The following is a 22542-nucleotide window of genomic DNA, read 5'->3' as shown; positions in this document are numbered from 1 at the left end:
TTCAGTGGTTGCAGTATGTGAGCTTGGCATTGTGTCTTCCAGGATCTAGATAACAGGCTCAGCAGTTGTGGCACATGGGCTCCATAGCATGTGGGATCTTCCCATAGCAGGGATCACACCTGCATCTCCAGCACTGGCAAGCAGATTCTTTACCACGGAGCCACCAGGGAAGCCCTCAGGCATATTTTTGATTCTAGTTTTCCACACATGTACCTGGTAGGAGAGGCCAAGATCAAGAGGCCTGGCTACTGGGAGTCCTCAGCCACAGTTCTGGCTGTGCCATCCAAAGCTCTGGGGGCTTTGGCAAGCACCTCAGCTTCCCTGGGACTGTTTCCTCCCCTCAGAAATGCCCTGCTGTTGGACTGTAGCCCACCAAGCGTCTCTGTCCCTGGGATTTCTGAGGCCAGAATACTGGAGGGGGTGCCATTGCCTTCTCTACAAGGTAGCATTTGGATGATATTTTCTCCTGGATTGTGGTTTTGATGAAGGAAGGAGGATCCCTTCCAGGGCTTGAGAGTGGATTCTTGTCTGACACTTGGAAACAAATTGTCTGAGGAGAGGAGTGCCGTCCAAGTGAGAGACTTCATTGGGAAGGACTGTCGGGGCAGAAGGCAGGAGGGTGAGGGAAACGGAGAGAACTGCTCTGCCACGTGGCTCACCGTCTCAAGGTTTATGGCCATTGGGTTAGTTTCTGGTTTGTCTCTTGCCAGTCATTCTGAACCAGGATCCTTCCTGGGGGCACACACATCACTCAGCCAAGATGGATTCCAGCGAGGAGGGTCCTGGGAAGTTGATAGGACTTCTGGACTGCAGCCTCCCGTCTCTTTTTGACCTCTCCAGAATCCTGGTTGGTGGTAGCTTGTTAGTCCCTTGTTCCTTACCAGGACCTCCTGTTGTAAGATGACTCCTGCAAGTGTTTTCTCTTCTCTGTTGCCTGGCAAGGGTGGGTGGTCAGTGGTTCATTTAACAGTTTTCTTTTGGTTCTCTCGAATAAGGTCCTTCACAGAGTAAATGTATAAAATTGTAAAAGTCAATGTTTTAAATAATTTTATTCCTAATTTGGTAAGTTGGATTTTTTGTTGTGTGTTATAACTCATCACTAGACCAAAGGTCATGTAGATCTTTTGTTGTTCTCTAAAATTGTATAGTTTTTTAAATATAATTATGGTGTTAGTTGCAAAGTTTGTGTTTCTGTTCATTTCACTTTTTTTTGACAGTTACTTATTTTTAGTTGATTGATCATTGCTTTACAATATTGGTTCGATTTGTCATACATCCTCATGAATTAACCATAGGTGTACGTGTGTCCCCTCACTCTTGAATCTCCCTCCCACATCCCATCCATCCCCACCTCTCTAGCTAGGTTATTACAGAGCCCCAGTTTGAGTTCCCTGAGTCATACAGCAAACCCCCACTGGTTGTCTATTTACAAATGTTGGTGTACATGCATCCATGCTGCTCTCTCCATTCATCTCACCCTCTCCCTCTTGTTCCCCACCCTTGTCCGTAAGTCTGTTCTCTATGTCTGCATCTCTGTTGCTGCTATGTGAACAGATTAATCAAATCCATCCTTCTCAATTCCATGTTTTTCTCTTTCTGACTGACTTGCCTGTTTAATACACTCTAGGTTCATCCCCTTAATTAGAACTGACTCAAATGTGTTCCTTTTTATGGCTGCATTCCATACAGGCTCTGATTGTTCCTTAGCCATGTTTTGAGGAGGGTCATGGAGCTATTTTGCTCCATTTCAGTTTGGATTTCCAGTCTGAGTGCTCACAGCAGAGCTGCTTCTGGGTGAGCCCTCTGAGGTCTGTGAGCACCGGGCTGCCCGCTTTTCTCTGGAGGCCCGCAGGGGGCGCCAAAACCCCCTCTGACCCACGGGCGCAGGATGCTTTGCCTTCAGACTGGGCTCGGTGACTAGCTGGCAGCAGTTTTGTTTCCTCAGGGCTTGGGCTCCTGGGTAATGGGGCTGCGTCCCAGCTGAGAGGAGCGGGGTTGCCTCAGTGCCCACCAGCAGGGCGGCGCTGCAAGAGGGAAAAATGACGATGAAGTAAATGTTTCCTATGTCCAGCTGAGCGCTGACCAGAGGTCCATCTCAGGACTCAGTGGGGGAAAGAGCTCCATATGCAAAAAGACGGGTTTTCTGTTTGATTTCTGTTAGATGATCTAGAGGATGACCTACACTGATGTCCTTCCGAGTAGGTGGCCAGTTTTCCTGTCACTGTTTCTTAAGAAGACTGTCCTTTCCTCTTCGCTTGTTCCTGGTTTGATTTTCATGAACTGACCACGTACATGTGGGTTCATTCCTGGGCTCTCTATTCTTTCCATGTGTCTGTGTTCCTGCCAGTTCCTCACTGTGGTGGTTACTACAAGTTTGTGATGTAGTTTGAAGTCAGAGAGGAAGACACCTCCAGCTATGTTCTTCTTTATCAGAGTCTTCTTGGCCATTTAAGGTCCTGTTCAATATTAGCAGCCTAATATTAGGAATATTTCTATTTCTGTGAAAAAGGCCATTGAATATTATTTTGTGATTGCAGTCAGTGTATTTCTTGATGGCTCTGGTTGGAATGGACATTGTCATTCCTCATTGTTCCAGTGCATGAGCTTGGAATAGTTTTCTGTTTATTTGTGTTTTCTTTGGTTTCTTCATCAGTGCTTTCTAGCTTTCTGACTACTGGTCTTTTATGTCCTTGATTAAGTTTGTTGCTACATGTTTTATTCTTTTGGATGCAATAATAAGTGGGATTTTCTTCATTTTTGTTTCTGATTGTTATTAGTGTGTAGAAACACAAATGATTTTTGTATATTGACTGGGATTGTACGTTGTAGTATTTTATATGATTGTAAATTGATCGGAAATTATTCAACTTTACTGAATATAGTCTAACAACTGTTTGTGAAGTTATGGGGAAACTTTTATTTGTAAAATCTGTTTTTCCTGCAATAGGTCATCCAGAGGACCCAAGGCATGGTGGTTACTAATAGACTTCCCACAGTACTTCTTCATTCCATGTGCACTCCTTGAAGGGCAGTGAGCATCAATCACAGCTTCCCTTGAACTTCGTCTGGGTAAGTCTTGACCTCTATAGGAAAGTTTCATGCCTGTCTAATCTGATTTTCTTTTACGGTATTGACTTGTTTGTTTTGAGACATAATTTACTTTCCAGGAATTTAAAATGTACAGAAAACACCTAACAATGGAAAAAGTGCTCGCATTTGCCACATCATCTGAAATACTCTATGTGTTTTATCCAAAATGGGTGCATGCTCCAGCAAAACCTGCACATAATCTCCAAAATCAGGAAATCATATGGTTTGTACAGTATAATGTAATCCACAGCCTCACTTACATTTCAGCAATTGTTCAATTGTATGAATATATCTTTTCTTCCCATACTTTTTTTTTTTTCTTTTTAAGAGTGTTACTCAGATTTTCAGTGATTTGGGAAAACTTGATGGATTTAAAGCAGACATGGTGAATATGGGATCCACGTGGCCTTTTTTATATGGATATTTTTCACTGAAAATGGTTTTAATGTTTATTCATATTTATTCATGATACTTGGGGTTCCATTGGAATTGGTGCAGGGGCATAAACCTTATGTCAAGTGGATGGGGAAATCGGTGTCTTTGGCATTGTGGCACGACCCATGAGGGTTCCTGTCGAGTTTCAATGTGAGACTGGCCTCCTCTTGAGGTGCGACGGGAACTTCGGGATTCCTTTCCAGACAAAGCAGAGGAATCGACCCTCATCTCGAGATGAGGAGGGGCAAAGGGGCTCAGATTGAGGTGTGCCAGGAAAATCGGTGTTCTGCTTGAGTGGGGATGGGTATGTCGGGGAACTTCTTGAGTTTCATAAAGGGTGTTGAGTACCGTTCCGAGTTTCAAGAGGGAATGTGGGACTTCTCTTGAGATGCTGCAGTGGGAAAGGGCCTCATCTTGCGTTTAGGGGAGAATCCCTTGGTTTTCCTCGAGGCTTGGCGGGAAGTTTGGGGTTCCTATCAAGTTGCGACGTGGACCTCAGGGTCCTGCTCATATTACCTCAGGGACGTCAGGTCTCATTTTGAGTTGTGACAGGCACCACGGGATTCCACGCAAGTCACTGCAGGGGAAATAGGCCTCATCTAGACTTGGGTCCAGAAACTCTGTGTTCCTCTCCAGTGGCGACAGGGATCTCTGGGTTGCATTCAAGGTTCACCTGGGGAGTCAGGCCTTGTCTCGAGTTGAAGCTAAGCACTCTGCTCTCCTCTCCAGTTTCGACCAGTACTCCTGGAGCCCTTTGAGTGGCCTAAAGGGAGTCAAGCCTTTGAGAGGGAACTCGGGATTGCTCTTTAGGTCCTGCAGGAAAAGAAGGGCCTCATCTGGTGATGACTGGGAAATCTCGTGGTTTTTCTCGAGTTGTGGCAGGAGTTGAAGCAAAGCACTCTGCTCTCCTCTCCAGTTGTGACGGGTATCTCCTGGAGCCCTTTGAGTGGCCTAAAGGGAGTCAAGCCTCCTATGAAGCTTTGAGAGGGAACTAAGGATTGCTCTTTAGGCCCTGCAGGAAAAGAAGGTCCTCATCTGGCAATGACGGGGGAATCTCGTCGTTTCTCTCGAGTTGAGGCAGGAGGCTTGAGATTCCTCTCCAGGTACCATGGGGAACTCAGTCATCCTCTCATGTTTTCTCAGGGAGTCAAGTTGCCATTCGAGTTGTGAGGGCAAGCGCAGGAGTGATCTGGAGTCAAGGCAGGGTATCAGGCTTCAAATCGCATGGAACGGGGAATCTCAAGGTGTTTCTTAAGTTGTGGCAGGAAATGTGGGCTCCCTCGAAGTCCAATGAGGACTTGAGGCAGCCTCTCATGTTGTCTCTGAGAAGTCAGGAATCCTTTCACGTCGTGAGGGGCCTCTGGGGATTCCTCTCCAGTTGGTGCAGGCGACTAGGGCCTCATCTCAAGTTGAGGTGTGATACTAAGGGTTCCTCCTCAGCTCTTACAGGGATCTCAGGGGTCCTATGGAGATTCCACTGGGGAAGCAGACGTTGTCTCGTGTTGGGGCATGGAACTCCGCTTCCCGCTTGAGGAGGAAAAGGGGTGTCAGGCCTCCTGTCTTGTTGAGGTAGGGATCAGGGGCTATTTTTAGAGGCACCACAGGTCTCTCAGTCCTCCCTTCGTGTCGTGAGGTGACATTCGTGCTGTAGAAGGGGAATGAGGCCATATCTTGAGTGTACGGGGACATTGGGGTCTTTTTGAATGGTGGCACGACCCCTGGAGTTCTTCTCCAGTTTCAAGGTGAGACCAGCCTCCTCCTGAAGTGCGATGGCAATATTGGGATTCCTTTGCAAACAAAGCAGGGGAATGGACCCTCATCTCGAAATGAGGAGGGGAAACCTGGGCTCTTCTTGAGTTGTGGCGGGAAACTGGGTGTTCCTCTCGAGTGGAGTCGGGTATGTCAGGGAACTTCTTGAGTTGCCTAAAGGTTGTCAAGTACCCTTTTGGGGCTCAAAAGGGAAGGTTGAATTTCCCTCTAGACGCTGCAGTGGAAAGGGGCCTCATCTCGGGTTGAGGGGCAAAATCTCCTGGGGTTTCTCGAGTCGCGGCAGGAAACTTTGGGTTGCTCTCGAGTTGCGACAGGGACCTCAAAACCGCTCGTGTTGCCTCAGGAAAGTCAACTCACCATTCAAGTTGCAAGGGACCTCTCGGGATTCCTCTGCAGTCGGTGCAGGGGCATATGGCCTCATCTCGAGTTGAGGCCGGAACCTCAGGGTTCCTCTCCAGTTCTGACATGGATCTCGGGGTTCCAATGGAGTTTCAACAGGGGATCAGGCCTCGTCTCGTGTGGAGACATGGAACTCCACTTCCCTCTCGAGATTTCAAAGAATGGACCTGTCAAGTGGACCTAGGCATCTGGGGCTTTTTCTCGAGGTGCCATGGGGCTGTCACACCTCCCTTCATGTTTTGAGTCAGTCCTTGGGGTTCCAGTCGAGTCAGTGCAGGGGAATCAGGCTTACCTGGAGTGGCTGGTGAAATCGGGGTCTTTTCCAATTGAGGCATGTCTCCTGGGGATGCACTCGAGTTTCAAGGTTAGACCAGCCTCCTCTTGAGGGGCAACGGCAACATCGGGATTCCTTTCCCAATGAAGCAGGGGAATCGACCCTCATCTCAAGTTGTGGAGGGGGAAAACAGGGCTCTTCTTGAGTTGTGACATGAAACTCGGTGTTCCTCTCGAGTGGGGATGGGTATCTTGGGGACCTTCCTGAGTTGCATCAAGGGTGTCAAATACCCTTTCACGTTTCAAGAGTGAACGTGGGGTTTCTCTCGAGACACTGCTCTGGAAAAGGGCCTCATCTCGCATTGAGGGGAGAATCTCGTGGTTTTTCTCGAGTTGTGGCAGGAAGCCTGGGGTTCCTCTCGAGTCGCAAGGGGGACCTCAGGGACCCGCTCATGTTGCCTCAGCGAAGTCAGGTCTCTTTTCGAGTTTCGAGGGGCACATCGGGATTCCTCTCGAGATGCTGCCTGTGAATAGGCCCGTGTCTAGAGTTCAGTCGGGAAACTCAGTGTTCCTCTCTGGCTGCAACACGAATCTTGGGCTTCCTATCAAGATTCAACTAGGGAGTCAGGCCTCGTCTGGTGTTGAGACATGGAACTCGGCATTCCTCTCGAGTTGTCAAAGGGCTGTGAGGCCTCCGATCGAGTTCAGGCAGGGAATTTGGGCTTTTTCAAGAGGATAGGCAAGGCCGACAGGCCTCCCAATCCTGTCGTGAGAGGATACTCAGTGTTTCATTGGAGCCGGTGTGGGGGAATCAGGACTTATCTGGAGCTAAGGGGAACTCTGTCCTTTTTCCTTGTGGCAGGATCTGTGGGGTTCCACTCAAGACTCAGTTGATGACACAGACCTCCTCTTGTGGTGCGAGGGGAAGCTGGGATTCTTCTTGAGTTGAAGCAGGGAATGGGCTCTCATCTCCAGATGAGGTGGGTCACACGGGGCTCTTCTCGAGTTGTGGCAGGAAACTCGGCTTTCATCTCGAGTTGTGACGAGGATCTCTGGGCCCCCTTGAGTTGCATGAAGGGAGTCAAGCCTCCTCTCGAGTTTTGAGAGGGAACTCGGGATTGCTCTCGAGGTGCTGCAGGAGAAAAGGGCCTCATCTTGCGTTAACTGGGGAATCTCGTGGTTTGTCTTGAGTTGTGGCGGGAGGCTTGGGATTCCTCTCCAGGTACCACGGGGAACTCAGGCAGCCTCTAGTGTTGCCTCTGTTAAGTCAAGTCTCCATTCGAGTTGCAAGGGCGAGCATGGGGGTGCTTTGGAGTCACGGCAGGAGAATCAGGCCTCAATTCACATGGAAGTGGGAATCTCAAGGTGTTTCTGAGTTGCGGCAGGAAGTGTGGATTCCCTCGAGTTGCCACGGGGACCTGAGAGAGCCTCTCATGTTGTCTCCGGGAAGTCAGGAATCCTTTCAAGTTGTGAGGGGCCTCTGGGGATTCCTCTCGATTTGGTGCAGGTGACTAGGGCCTCATCTCGAGATGAGGGGGGAAACTCAGGGTTCCTCTCCAGTTCTGACAAGGATCTCAGGGTCCCTATGGAGATTCCACTGAGCAGTCATATGTCGTCTCGTGTTGGTGCATGGAACTCCTCTTCCCACTCAAAGTGGAAAAGGGGTGTGAGGCCTCCTGTCAAGTTGAGGTAGGGATCATGGGCTAATTCTAGAAGCGCCACGGGGCTCTCAGTCCTCCCTTCATGTCGTGAGTTGATACTCGGGGTGACATTCGCGTCTTTGCAGGTGAATGAGGCCATATCTTGAGTGGACGAGGACATCGGGGTCTTTTCAATCGGTGGCACGACCCCTGGAGTTCCTCTCGAGTTTCAAGGTGAGACAGGCGTCCTCCTAAGGTGCAACGGCAATGTCAGGATTCCTTTGCAGACGAAGCAGGGAAATGGACCCTCATCTCGAGATGAGGAGGGGAAACTGGGGCTCTTCTTGAGTTGTGGCGGGAAGCTCCGTGTTTCTCTCCAGTGGAGACGGGTTTGTCGGGGAACTTCTTGAGTTGACTAAAAGGTGCCAAGTACCCTTTCGAGGCTCACGAGGGAAGGTGGGATTTCTCTTGAGATGCTGCAGTGGAAAGGGGCCACATCTCAGGTTGAGCGGAGAATCTCCTGGGGTTTCTCCAGTCGTGGCAGGAAATTTGGGGTTCCTCTCGAGTTGCGACCGGGACCTCAAACCCACTCATGTTGCCTCAGCAAAGTCAAGTCTCCATTCGATTAGCAAGGGCCTCTCAGGATTCCTCTCCAGTCTGTGCAGGGGCATTCGGCCTCATCTCGAGTTGATGCCGGAACCTTAGGGTTCCTCTCCAGTTCTGACATGGATCTCTGGGTTCATATGGAGTCTCAACAGGGGAGTCAGGCCTTGTATCCTGTGGAGACATGGAACTCTGCTTCCCTCTTGAGGTTTGAAAAGTGTCAGGCTTCCTGTCGATTGGCCCTAGGAGTCTAAGGCTTTTTCTCAAGGTGCCACGGGGCTGTCACACCTCTCTTCGTGTTTTGAGTCGATCCTCAGGGTTCCAGTCGAGTCAGTGCAGGGGAATCAGGCTTACCTGGAGTGGCTGGGGAAATCGGGGTCTTTTTGAATTGAGGCATGACTCCCAGGGATGCGCTTGAGTTTCAAGGTGAGACCGGCCTCCTCTTGTGAGGCAATGGCAACGTCGGGATTCCTTTTCCGACGAAGCAGGGGCATCGACCCACATGTCGAGTTGAGGAGGAGGGAAATGGGGCTCTTCTTGAGTTGTGGCATGAAACTCGGTGTTCCTCTAGAGTGGGGACTAGTATCTCGGGGACCTTCCTGAGTTGCATCAAGGGTTTTCAAGTACCATTTCATGTTTCAAGAGGAAACGTGGGATTTCTCTCGAGACACTGCTCTGGAAAAGGGCCTTATCTAGTGTTGAGAGGAGAATCTCGTGGTTTTCCTCGAGATGCTGTGCAAAGCTTGGGTTTCTCTCGAGTTGTGATGGGAACCTCAGGGACCTGCTCGTGTTGCCTCAGCGAAGTCAGGTCTCTATTCAAGTAGCGAGTGGCATGTCGGGATTTCTCTCGAGTTGCTGCCCGCGAATAGGGCCGTGTGTAGAGTTCAGTAGGGAAACTCAGTGTTTTTCTCCCACGGCGACAGGGATCTAGGGCTTCCTATCAAGGTTCAACTAGGGAGTCAGGCCTCGTCTGGTTTTGAGGCATGGAACTCTGCATTCCTCTCGAGTTGTCAAAGGGGTGTCAGGCTTCCGGTCGAGTTCAGGTGGGGAATTTGGGCTTTTTCAAGAGGATAGGCAGGGCCGACAGGCTTCCCAATCCTGTTGTGAGAGGATACTCGGTGTTCCATTGGAGCCGATGGAGGGGAATTAAAACTTATCTGGAACTGAGTGGGAGCTCAGCATCCTTTTTCCTTGCAACAGGATCCACCAGATACACTCGAGATTCAATTGGTGACACAGGCTTCCTCTTGTGGTGTGAAGGGAAGTTGGGATTCCTCTTGAGTTGAAGCAGGGAATGGGCCCTCATCTCCAGATGAGGTGGGACACATGGGGCTCTTCTCGAGTTGTGGCGGAAAATTGACTTTCATTTTGAGTTGTGACGGGGATCTCTGGGCCCCCTTGGGTTGCATGAAAGGAGTCAAGCCTCCTCTCGAGTTTTGAGAGGGAACTCGGGATTGCTTTCGAGGCGCTGCAGGAAAAAAGGGCCTCATTTCGCGTTGACGGGGGAATCTCGTGCTTTTTCTCGAGTTACGGCGGGAGGCTTGGGTAACCTCTCCAGGTACCACTGGGAACTAAGGCAGCCTGTTGTGTTGCCTCAGGGAAGTCAAGTCTCCATTCAAGTTGCGAGGGCGAGCGTGGGAGTGATCTGGAGTCACGGCAGGGAAATCAGGCATCAATTCGCATGGAAGGGGGAATCTCAAGGTGTTTCTCGAATTGCGTCAGAAAGTGTGGGTTTCCTCAAGTTGCCATGGGGACCTGAGGGAGGCTCTCATGTTGTCTCTGGGAAGTCAGGAATCCTTTCAAGTTGTGATTGGCCTCTGGAGATTCCTCTCAAGTTGGTGCAGGCGACTAGGGCCTCATCTCGAGTTGAGGCGGGAAACTCAGTGTTCCTCTCCAGCTCTGACAGGGAATTCTGGGTCCCTATGGAGATTCCACTGGGGAGGCAGACGTCCTCTAGTGCTGGGGCATGGAACTCCGCTTCCTGCTCGAGGTGGAAAAGGGGTGTCAGGCATCCTGTCGTGTTGAGGTAGGGATCAGGGGCTGTTTCTAGAGGCGCCACAGGGCCCTCAGTCCTCCCTTAGTGTCGTGAGTTGATCTTCGGGGTGACATTCGCATCGTTGTAGGGGAATGAGGCCTTAGCGCGAGTGGACGGGGACATCAGGGTCTTTTCCTACAGTGGCACGACCCCTGGAGTTCCTCTTGAGTTTCAGTGTCAGTCCGGTCTCCTCCTGAGGTGCGACGGGAACCTCGGGATTCCTTTGCAGACGAAGCAGGGGAATGGACCCTCATCTCGAGATGAGGATATGAACCCGGGGCTCTTCATGAATTGTGGTGGGAAGCTTGGTGTTCCTCTCGAGTGGAGACGGATATGTCGGGGAACTTCTTGTGTTGCCTAAAGGGTGTCAAGTACCCTTTTGAGGCTCAAGAGGGAAGGTGGGATTTCTCTCGAGATGATGCAGTGGGAAGGGGCAAAATCTCACGTTGACTGTAGAATCCTCTGGGGTTTCTCCAGTCGCAGCTGGAAATTTGGGGTTCCTCTTGAGTTGCAACGGGGACCTCAAACCCTCTCATGTTGCCTCAGCAAAGTCAAGTCTCCATTCGATTAGCGAGGGGCCTCTAGGGATTCCTCTCTAGTCGGTGCAGAGGCATACGGCCTCATCTCGAGTTGATGCTGGAACCTTAGGGTTCCTCTCCAGTTCTGACATGGATCTTGGGGTTCTTATAGAGTCTCAACAGGGTAGTCAGGCCTCGTCTCGTGTGGAGACATGGAACTCTGCTTCCCTCTCAAGGTTTCTAAGAGATGTCAGGCTTCCTGTCGAGTGGACCTAGGGGTCTGGGGTTTTTTCTCGAGGTGCCATGGGGCTATCACACCTCCCTTCGTGTTTTGAGTCGATCCTTGGGGTTCCAGTCGAGTCAGTGCAGGGGAATCAGGCTTACCTGGAGTGGCTGGGAAAATCGGGGTCTTTTCAAATTGAGGCGTGACTCCCGGGGATGCACCCGAGTTTCAAGGTGAGACTGGCCTCCTCTTGAGGGGCAACGGCAACATCAGGATTCCTTTCCGGACGAAGCAGGGGAATCGACCTTCATCTCGAGTTGAGGAAGGAGAAAACGGGGCTCTTCTTGAGTTGTGTCATGAAACTTGGTGTCCCTTTTTAGTGGGGACGGGTATCTTGGGGGCCTTCCTGAGTTGCATCAAGGGTGTCAAGTTCCCTTTTGCGTTTCAAGAGGGATCGTGGGATTTTTCTCAAGACACTGCTCTGGAAAAGGGCCTCATCTCGCGTTGAGGGGAGAATCTCATTGTTTTTCTCGAGTAGCAGCCAAAAACTTGGGTTCCTCTCGAGTTGCTATGGGGACCTCAGGGACCTGTTTGTGTTGCCTCAGTGAAGTCAGGTCTCTTTTCGAGTTGCAAGGGGCACGTCAGGATTCCTCTCGAGTCGCTGCCCGTGAATAGGGCCATGTCTGGAGTTCAGTCGGGAAACTCAGTGTTCCTCTCCTGTGGCGACAGGGATCTCGGGCTTCCTATCAAGGTGCAACTAAGGAGTCAGGCTTCGTCTGGTGTCGAGGCATGGAAATCTGCATTCCTCTCGAATTGTCCAAGGCGTGTCAGGCCTCCAGTCAAGTTCAGGTGGGGAATTTGGGCTTTTTCAAGAGGATAGGCAGGGCCGAAAGGCCTCCCATTCTGTCGTGAGAGGATACTTGGTGTTCCATTGGAGCTGGTGCAGGGGAATCAGGCCTTATCTGGAGTGGACGGAGACATCAGGGTCTTTTCAAACGGTGGCACGACCCCTGGAGTTCCTCTGGAGTTTCAGGTGAGACTGGCCTCCTCCTGAGGTATGACGGGAATGTTGGGATTCCTTTGCAGACGAAGCAAGGGAATGGACCCCATCTCATGATGAGGAGGGGAAACCGGGGCTCTTCTTGAGTTGTGGCGGGAAGTTCAGTGTTCCTCTTGAGTGGAGACGTGTTTGTCGGGGGAACTTCTTGCATTGCCTAAAGTGTGTCAAGTATCCTCTGGAGGCTCAAGAGGGAAGGTGGGATTTCTCTTGAGATGCTGCAGCAGAAAGGGGCCTCATCTCGCATTGAGGGGAGAATCTCCTGGGGTTTCTCGATTCCTGGCAGAAAACTTGCAGTTCCTCTCGAGTTGCGAAGATGACCTCAAACCCCTCGTGTCGCCTTAGGAAATTCAAGTCTCCATTCGAGTTGCGAGGGGCCTCTCCGGATTCCTCTCCAGTCGGTGCAGGAGCATAGTGCCTCATCTCGAGTTGAGGCCAGAACCTCAGGGTTCCTCTCCAATTATGACATCGATCTCGGGGTTTCAGTGGAGTTTGAACTGGGGAGGCAGGCCTCGTCTTGTGTTGAGGCGTGGAATTCGGCTTGCCTCTTGAGTTAGGAATGGGGTGTCAAGCCTCTTGTTGAGTTGGTTTTGTAACCTGTGGCTTTTTATGGAGGATGCAACTGGGGTGTCAGTGCCCCTTGGTGTTGCGACTCAGTACTTGGGGTTCCATTCGAATCAGGCCTTATCTCGAGTGGATGGGGAAATCGGTGCCTTTGGGATTGTGGCACAACCCACGAGGTTTCCTGTCGAGTGTCAATGTGAGACTGGCCTCCTCTTGAGGTGTGACGGGAAGGTTGGCATTCCTTTCCAGACAAAGCAGGGGAATCAAACCTCATCTTGAGATGAGGAGGGGCAAAGGGGCTCAGATTGAGGTGTGTCAGGAAACTCGGTGTTCCTCTCAAGTGGGGACGGGTATGTCAGGGAACTTCTTGAGTTTCATAAAGGGTATCGAGTACCGTTTCGAGTTTCAAGAGAGAACATGGGAGTTCTCTCGATACCCTGAAATGGGAAAGGGCCTCATCTTGCATTGAGGGGAGAATCCCTTGGTTTTCCTAGAGGCTCGGCGTGAAGTTTGGCGTTTCTCTCGAGTTGCGACTTTGACCTCAGCATCCCGCTCGTATTGCCTCAGGGAAGTCAGGTCTCATTTCGAGTTGAGACGGGAACCTGGGGATTCCTCGCAAGTCACTGCAGGGTAAATATTCCTTAGATAGACTTGTGTCCAGAAACTCCATGTACCTCTCCAGTGGGGACAGGGATCTTCGGGTTGCGTTCAAGATTCCCCTGGGGAGTCAGGCCTTGTCTTGAGTTGAAGCAAAGAACTTTATTCTACTCTCGAGTTGCAACAGGTATCTCCTGGACTCCTTTAAGTGGCCTCAAGGGAGTCAAGACTCCTATGGAGTTTTCAGAGGGAATTCGGGATTCCTCTCTAGGCGCTCCAAGAAAGAACGACTTCATCTAGTGATGATGGGGGAATCTCGTGGTTTTTCTCGAGTTGTGGCAGGAAGTTTGGGGTTTCTCTCGAGATACGACCAGGAACAACTGAGCCTCCCATGTTGCTCCAGGGAAGTCCAGTCTCCATTATATTTGAGATGGGAAATGTGGGATTTCTCTCGAGTCATGGCAGGGGAATCAGGCCTCAATTCATGTTGAAGGGAGAATCTAGAGGCCTTTCTTGAGTTGTGGCAGGAAACTTTGGGGTCCCTCGAGTAGCTACGGTGACCTCAGGCAACTTCTCATGGTGCCTATGGGAAGTCAGGAATCCTTTCGTGTTGGGAGGGGCCTCTTAGGATTCCTCTGGTGTCAGTACAATGGAAGAGGGCCTCATCTCCTGTTCAGCTGGGAAATCAGGGTTCCTCTCCTGTTCTGATGTGGATCTCGGGCTGTGTCTGCAGTTTCAAATGGGAAGTCATGTCTCAACTGTGTTGAGGCATAAAACTCTGCTTTTCTCTCCAGCTGTAAAAGAGGTTTCAGGCCTCCAGTGGAGTTGACCTGGGGCTTTTCTCGAATTTCAAACCTGGGTATAAGTCCTCCCTTCATGTTGTAAGTTGATTCTTGGGGTCCCGTTCGAATCAGTTCAAGGGAATCAGGCCTTATCTCGAGTGGATGGGGAACTCCGTGTCTCTCGAATTGTGGCAAGACCCCTGGGTTCCTCTCCAGTTTCAACTTGAGACTGGCCTCCTCTTGAAGTGTGACGGGAACATTGGCATTCCCAGATGAAGCGGGGGAATTGACCCTCATTTGAAGTTGAGGAGGGTATAAAGTGGCTCTTCTTGGGTTGTGGCGTGAAACTCAGCATTCTTCTGGAGTGAGGACGGGTATCTCGGGAAGCTTCTGGGATTTCGTAAAGGTTGTCAACTTCCCTTTCTACTTCCAAGATGGAACTTGGGATTTCTTTGGAAACACTGCAGCGAAAAAGGGCCTCATCTCGCGTGGAGGGGAGAATTCTGTGGTTTTTGTGGAGTGGTAGTGGGAAGCTTAGGGTCGCTTTCAAGTTGCATGGGGACCTGGGGGACCCGCTCGTGTTTCCTCAGGGAAGTCAGATCTGCTTTTGAGTTGCGAGGGGCACCTCGGGATTCCTCTTGCATTGCTGAAGGGATGAATAGGGCCTCATCTTGAGTTGAGGCATGAACCTCAGGGTTCCTCTCCATTTCTGACATCGATCTCTGTTTCTGTGGAGTTTGAACAGGGGAGGCAGGCCTCATCTTGTGTTGAGGCATGGAGCTCGACTTCCCTCTTGAGTTGTGAATGGGGTGTAAGGCCTCTTGCAGAGTTGCATTTGGAACCTGTGGCTTTTTCTGGAGGATGTAACCGGGGTGTCAGTGCCCCTTGGTGTTGCAACTCAGTACTCGGTGTTCCATTCGAATCAGGCCTTATCTCGAGTGGATGGGGAAATCAGTGTCTTTGGGATTGTGGCATGACCCACGAGGTTTCCTGTCGAGTTTCAGTGTGAGACCAGCCTCCTCTTAATTTGCGACAGGAATGTCAGGATTCCTTTCCAGACAAAGCAGGAGAATCGACCCTCATCCTGAGATGCAGAGGGGCAAAAGAGCTCAGAATGAAGTGTGCCTGGGAACACGGTATTCCTCTCAAGTGGGGACGTGTATGTCGGGGAACTTCTTGAATTGCATAAAGGTGTCGATTCGAATTTCAAGAGGGTATGTGGGATATCTTTAGAGATGCTGCAGTGGGAAAGGGCCTCCTCTCGCTTTGAGGGGGGAATCCAGTGGTTTTCCTCGAAGTTTGGCAGGAAGTTTGGGGTTCCTCTTGTGTTGCAACCTGGACATCAGGGTCCGTTCGTATTGCTTCAGGGAAGTCAGGTCACTTTTGAGTTGTGACGAGCACTTCTGGATTCCTTGCAAGTCACTGCAGGGGAAATAGGCCTCAGATAGACTTGTGTCCAGAACCTCCGTGTTCCTCTCCAGTGGTGACAGGGATTTCTGGGTTGCGTTCAAGGTTCACCTGGGGAGTCAGGCCTCGTCTCGAGTTGAAGGAAGGAACTCTGCTCTCCTCTCGAATTGCAACAGGCATCTCCTGGAGCCCTTGAGTGGCCTAAAGGGAGTCAAGCCTCCTATGGAGTTTTGAGAGGGAACTCGGGATTGCTCTCTAGGCCCTTCAGGAAAAGAAGAGCCTCATCTCGCGATGAAGGAGGAATCTCGTGGTTTTTCTCGAGTTGCAGCGGGAAATTTGGGGTTTCTCTCAAGTTATGACGGGGAACTCAGGGAGCCTCCCGTGTTACCCAAGAGAACTCCAGTCTCTATTTGAGTTGTGTTGGGGAGCGGGGGATTGCTCTCGGGTCACGGCAGGGGAATCGGGCCTCAATTGGCAGAAAAGGGGGAATCTCAGGGTCTTTCTCGTGTTGCGGCAGGAAACTTTGGGGTCCCTCGAGTTGTGACAGTGACTTCAGGGAACTTCTCATGGTGCCTATGGGAAGTCAGGAATCCTTTACAGTTGTGAGGGCACTCTTGGGATTCCTCTGGGGTCAGTGCAATGGAAGTTGAGGTGGGACCCTCAGGGTTCCTCTTTTCTGACATGGATCTCAGTGTGTGTCTGCAGTTTCAAACAGGGAGTCAGGTCTCGACTTATGTTGAAGCATGGAACTCTGCTTTCCTCTCGAGCTGTAAAAGAGGTTTCAGGCCTCCAGTCGAGTTGAATTGGGGACCTGAGGCTTTTCTCGAATTAGGAAATGGGGTATAAGTCCTCCCTTCATGTTGTGAGTTGATTCTCGGGGTTCCATTAGAATCGGTACAAGAGAATCAGCCTCATCTGGAATGGATGGGGAAATCCGTGTCTCTTGATTTGTGGCAAACCCACGGGTCCTCTCCAGTTTCACGTAGAGACCGACCTCCTCTTGAGATGTGAGAGGGACATCGGCATTCCTTTCCAGATTAAGCATGGGAATCGACCCTTATCTCGAGTCGAGGAGAGGAAAACGGGGCTCTTCCTGGGTTTTGGCGGGAAACTCAGCATTCCGCTGGAAGGGGGACAGCTATCTTGGGAAACTTCTGGGGTTTCATAAAGGGTGTCAAGTTCCCTTTCGAATTCCAAGAGGGAACGTGGGATTTCTTGGGAAACGCTGCATTGTAAAAGGGCCTCATATTGTGTTGAGGGGAGAATTTTGTGGTTTTTGTGGAGTTGTGGCGGGAAGCTTAGGGTTCCTCTCGAGTTGCGTGGGGATCTGGGGGACCCACTCGTGTTTCCTCAGGGAAGTCAGATCTGCTTTCAAACCCGAGGAGCACTTCAGGATTCCTCTCCCATCACTGCAGGGATGAATAGGGCCTCATCTCGAGTTGAGGCGGGAACCTCAGGGTTCCTCTCCATTTCCGACATCGATTTCAGGTTTCTGTGGAGTTTGAACAGGGGAGGCAGGCCTCGTCTTTTGTTGAGACATGGAATTCGGCTTGCCTCTAGAGTTGTGAATGGTATTTCAAGCCTCTTGTCGAGTTGGATTTGTAACCTGCGGCTTTTTATGGAGAATGCAACTGGGGTGTCAGTGCCCCTTGGTGTTGTGACTCAGTACTCGGGGTTCCATTCGAATCAGGCCTTATTTCGAGTGGATGGGGAAATCAGTGTCTTTGGCATTGTGGCACGACCTACGAGGTTTCCTGTCGAGTTTCAATGTGAGACCGGTCTCCTCTTCAGGTGCGACAGGAACGTCGGGATTCCTTTCCAGACAAAGAAGGGGAATCTCCCCTCATTTCGAGATGAGGAGGGGCAAAGGGGCTCAGATTGAGGTGTGTCAGGAAACTCGGTGTAACTCTCAAGTGGAGACAGGATTGTCGGGGAACTTCTGAGTTTCATAAAGGGTGTCGAGTACTGTATAAGTTTCAAGAGGGAACGTGTAATTTCTCTCAAGACACTGCAGTGGGAAAGGGCCTCATCTCCTGTTGAGGGGAGAATCCCGTGGTTTTCCTCGAGGCTTGGTGGGAAGTTTGGCGTTCCTCTCGAGTTGTGACGTGGACCTCAAGATTCCGCTCGTATTACTTCATGGAAGTTTGGTCTCATTTTGAGTTGTGACGGGAACCTGGGGATTCCTCCCAAGTCACTGCAGGGTAAATATTCCTTAGATAGACTTGTGTCCAGAAACTCCATGTTCCTCTCCAGTGAGAACAGGGATCTCCAGGTTGCGTTCAAGGTTCCCCTGGGGAGTCAGGCCTTGTCTTGAGTTGAAGCAAAGAGCTCTACACTCGTCTCGAGTTGCAACGGGTATCTCCCGGACTCCTTTAAGTGGCCTTAAGGGAGTCAAGACTCCTATGGAGTTTTCAGAGGGAACTCGGTATTGCTCTCTAGGCCCTCCAGGAAAGAAGGGCTTCATCTCGCGATGATGGGGGAATCTCGTTGTTTTTCTCGAGTTGTGGTGGGAAGTTTGGGGTTTCTCTCGAGTTACAACTGAGAACTCAGGGAGCATCCAGTGTTGCCCCAGGGAATTCCAGTCTCCATTACATTTGAAGTGGGGAGCGTGGGATTGCTCTTGAGTCACTGCAGGGGAATTGGGCCTCAATTCACGATGAAGGGGGAATCTCGAGGTCTTTATCGAGTTGCAGCAGGAAACTTTGGGGTCCCTCGAGTTGCCACGGTGACCTCAGTGAACTTCTCATGGTGCCTATGGGAATTCAGGAATCCTTTTGTGTTGGGAGGGGCCTCTCAGGATACCTCTGGTATCGGTAAAATGGAAGAGGGCCTCATCTCCTGTTCAGGCGGGAACCTCATGTTTCTTCTCCTGTTCTGATGTGGATCTCGGGGTGTGTCTGAAGTTTCAAGTGGGAAGTCATGTCTCAACTGTGTTGAGGCATGAAACTCTGCTTTTCTCTCCAGCTGTAAAAGAGGTTTCAGGCCTCCAGTTGAGTTGAATTGGGGATCTGGGGCTTTTCTCGAATTTAGAATCGGGGTATCAGTCCTCCCTTCATGTTGTGAGTTGATTCTCAGGGTTCCGTTCAAATCTGTGCAAGGGAATCAGGCCTTACCTCGAGTGGATGGGGAACTCCGTGTCTCTCGAATTGTGGCAAGACCCCCCGGTTCCTCTCCAGTTTCAATTTGAGACCGACCTCCTCTTCAGGTATGATGGGAACGTCGGCATTCCCTTTCAGATGAAGCAGGGGATTTGACCCTCATTTCGAGTTGAGGAGGGGAAAAAGTGGAACTTCTCGGGTTTTGGTGGGAGACTCAGGGTTCCTCTGGAGTGGGGATGGGTATTTTGGGAGGCTTCTGGGGTTTCATAAAGGGTGTCAAGTTCCCTTTCTACTTCCAAGAGGGAACGTGGGATTTCTAAGAAACACTGCAGCATAAAAGGGCCTCACCTCACATGGAGGGGAGAATTCCGTGTTTTTTTTTGTGGAGTTGTAGTGGGAAGCTCCGGGTTGCTCTCAAGTTGTGTGGGGACCTGGGGGACCCATTCATGTTTCCTCAGGGAAGTCAGATTTACTTTCGAGTTGCAAGGGGCACCTCGGGATTCCTCTTGCATCACTGCACGGATGAATAGGGCCTCACCTCGAGTTGAGGCGTGAACCTCAGGATTCCTCTTCATTTCTGATATCGATCTCAGGGTTTTTTTGTGAAGTTTGAACAGGGAGGCAGGCCTTGTCTTTTGTTGAGACATGGAATTCGGCTTGCCTTTCGAGTTGTGAATGGGGTGTCAGGCCTCTTGTCGAGTTGCATTTGGAACCTGTGGCTTTTTCTGGAGGATGCAACCGGGGTGTCAGTGCCCCTTGGTGTTGTGACTCAGTACTCGGGGTTCCATTCAAATAAGGCCTTATCTTGAGTGGATGGGTAAATCGGTGTCTTTGGGATTGTGGCACGACCCACGAGATTTCCTGTCGAGTTTCAATGTGAGACCAGCCACCTCTTGAGTTGTGATGGGAACGTTGGGATCGCTTCCAGACAAAGCAGGAAACTCGACCCTTATCTCGAGATGAGGAGGGGTAAAAGAGCTCAGAATGAAGTGTGCCCTGGAACTCGGTATTCCTCTTAAGTGGGGACACGTATGTCAGGGAACTTCTTGAAGTGCATAAAGGTGTCGAGTACCGATTCAAATTTCAAGAGGGTATGTGGGATATCTTTCGAGATGCTGCAGTGGGAAAGTGCCTCATCTCACTTTGAGGGGAGAATCCCGTGGTTTTCCTCAAGGTTTGGCAGGAAGTTTTGGGTCCCTCTCGAGTTGTGACGTGGACCTCAGTGTCCCGCTCATATAGCCTCTGGGAAGTCAGGTCTTATTTCGAGTTGTAACGGGCACCTCTGGATTCCTCTCAAGTCACTGCAGGGGAAATAGGCCTCAGATAGACTTGTATCCACAAACTCTGTGTTACTCTCCAGTGGTGACAGGGATTTCTGGGTTGCATTCAAGGTTCCCCTGGGGAGTCAGGCCTCGTCTGAGTTGAAGCAAAGAACTCTACTCTGCTCTCGAGTTGCAACGGGTATCTCCTGGAGTCCTTTAAGTGGCCTTAAGTGAGTAAAGACTCCTATGGAGTTTTCAGAGGGAACTTGGGATTGCTCTCTAGGCCCTCCAAGAAAGAAGGGCTTCATCTCGCGATGATGGGGGAATCTCGTTGTTTTTCTCGAGTTGTGGCGGGAAGTTTGGGGTTTCTCTCGAGTTACAACCGAGAACTCAGGGAGCATCCCGTGTTGCCCCAGGGAAGTCCAGTCTCCATTAGATTTGAGAATAGGAGCACGGGATTGCTCTCGAGTCACGGCAGGAGAATCAGGCCTCAATTCGTGATGAAAGGGGAATCTCGAGGTCTTTATCGAGTTGCAGCAGGAAACTTTGGGGTCCCTCGAGTTGCCACGGTGACCTCAGGGAACTTCTCATGGTGCCTACTGGAATTCAGGAATCCTTTCATGTTGTGGTGGGCCTCTTGGGATTCCTCTGATGTCAGTACAATGGAAGAGGGCCTCATCTCCTGTTCAGCTGGGAAATCAGGGTTCCTCTCCTGTTCTGACGTGGATCTCGGGGTGTGTCTAGTTTCAAATGGGAAGTCAGGTCTCAACTGTGTTGAGGCATGGAACTCTGCTTTACTCTCCAGGTGTAAAGGAGGTTTCAGGCCTCCAGTTGAGTTGAATTGGGGATCTGGGGCTTTTCTCGAATTTAGAATCGGGGTATCAGTCCTCCCTTCATGTTGTGAGTTGATTCTCAGGGTTCCATTCAAATCGGTGCAAGGGAATCCCCCTCGGGAAATGGTTGAAGGAACTCTACCTCGTGTAGAACTCCAAAGTGGCAAGACCCCCAGGAGTTTTCCAATGAGACCGACTCACTTTGAGACCGACATTGTGGACCTCTTCAGGGGAATTCGGGTCGAGTCGCAGCATTCGGCATCCCTCAGTTCCAGATCAGTGAAGCCTAGGGATTTGAGAGGGCCCTCATTTCGAGTTGAGGAGGGGAAAAAGCTGAACTTCTTGGGTTTTGGTTGGAGACTCAGGGTTCCTCTGGAGTGGGGATGGGTATTTCGGGAGGCTTCTGGGGTTTCATAAAGGGTGTCAAGTTCCCTTTCTACTTCCAAGAGGGAACGTAGGATTTCTTAGGAAACACTGCAGCATAAAAGGGCCTCACCTCGCATGGAGAAGAGAATTCCGTGTTTTTTGTGGAGTTGTAGTGGGAAGCTCCGGGTTGCTCTCAAGTTGTGTGGGGACCTGGGAGACCCACTCGTGTTTCCTCAGGGAAGTCAGATCTACTTTCGAGTTGCAAGGGGCACCTCGGGATGGAGGATCCGGGTCTCAGTGCCCCATCAGTACTGTTCCATTCATGGCCTTATGAGTGGAGGGCGGTGTCTGTATCTGTCGAGTTGAGGCACCTCACGAACCTCATGGTTCCTCTCTCATTCCTCTGACAGGGAACTTCTCGAATCTCGAGGGTTCATTTCTGTGGAGAGTTGGACCTCAAGGTTTGGCAGGGCTCACGTGGACCTCAGGTCCCGCTCAGCCTCTTCAGGTCATTTGTTGACTCTGGATTCCTCTTCACTGGAAATAGGCCTCGACTTCCCTCTCGAGTTGTGAAGGGATTTCTGGGTGTCAAGGCCCCTGGGGTGTAAGGCCTCTTCGAGTTGCAACGGGTATTCCTGGAACCTGGCTGATGGGGAATCTTTTTCTGGAGGTGGCGGGAAGTTTGGGGGATGAACTCAGGGAGGTGTTGCGAAGTCCAGTGGTCAGGCCTCTTCGTGCAACTCGAGGTGTCAGTGCCGTGTTGCGCGACCTCAGGAACTACTCATGGTGCCTAAATTCAGGAATCCTTTCAGGCTCTTGGGATTCCTCCGAGTGGATGGGTAAATCGGTGTCTTTGTGGATCTGTGTGGCACGACAGGCCCCACAGGCAGGTCTTCCTGTGGAGGTTTCAGCCTCCATGTGAGACTGGTCCTCCCTTCTTGAGTTGTGACAGGAACGCCTTACGACTGGATGGGGAACTTGTCTTTCCAGACCTCTCTTCAGAGCAGGAGAATCGATTCCCCCAGAGTCTCGAGAAAGGAGGAGGGAATTTCGTGCAGTAAAAGAGCCTCAGCGAGAATTCCGAGGTGTGTGCGGAACTGGGAGACCCACTGGTATTCCCTCAGGAGTAGATCTACTTTCGAGTTGCAAGTGTATGTCAGGGGCCTTATCTCGAGTGAACCTCAGGGAACTCAGGGTTTCTGTGGAGTTTGCCTCAGTGTTGAGGCAACTCTCAGTTGTGAACCTTTGATTTGCCTAAAGGTGTTGCGACTCAGTATCCATTCGAATCATATCTCGAGTGAATGGGAGGATTGTCACAAAGTTTTGATTTCTCTTGAGTTGTGACAGGAAACGGGATTGCTTTGCAGAGGAAAAGGGCCTCATTCCTCTCTCAGGGAACTTCTTTGCCTAAAGGGGTCAAGTATCCATTCCTTTGGTTTCTTCCTGCGAAAGGGCCTCATCTGGTTTCGCAGGAAGTTTGGGGTTCCTCACTGGTTGTGACGTGGACCCCAGGGTCCTGCTCATATTTCCTCAGTGATGTCAGGTCTCAATTCGCATTGTGACGGGCACCTTTGGAGTCCTTGCAATTCA

At 50.7% G+C, this 22542-nt stretch overlaps 1 protein-coding gene across 1 annotated transcript in view; it reads left to right on the top strand.

Annotated features, from left to right (window-relative positions):
• The window catches only part of LOC133254947 (coiled-coil domain-containing protein 3-like), a 63105-nt gene that overhangs the window by 16035 nt on the left and 24528 nt on the right, over positions 1-22542 (top strand). Inside the window, exon 4 of the mRNA XM_061429412.1 lies at positions 2948-3069. Within this exon, the coding sequence (XP_061285396.1) occupies positions 2948-3025 (78 nt within the window). The 3' untranslated portion in view covers positions 3026-3069. The remainder of the gene's footprint in view (positions 1-2947; positions 3070-22542) is intronic.

Source organism: Bos javanicus, chromosome 1 (assembly GCF_032452875.1).
Source record: "Bos javanicus breed banteng chromosome 1, ARS-OSU_banteng_1.0, whole genome shotgun sequence".
In the NCBI taxonomy this organism is placed as follows: domain Eukaryota; kingdom Metazoa; phylum Chordata; class Mammalia; order Artiodactyla; family Bovidae; genus Bos; species Bos javanicus.
Note: the sequence above shows the minus strand (reverse complement) of the source record. Positions and strands in the feature narration are given on the sequence as shown.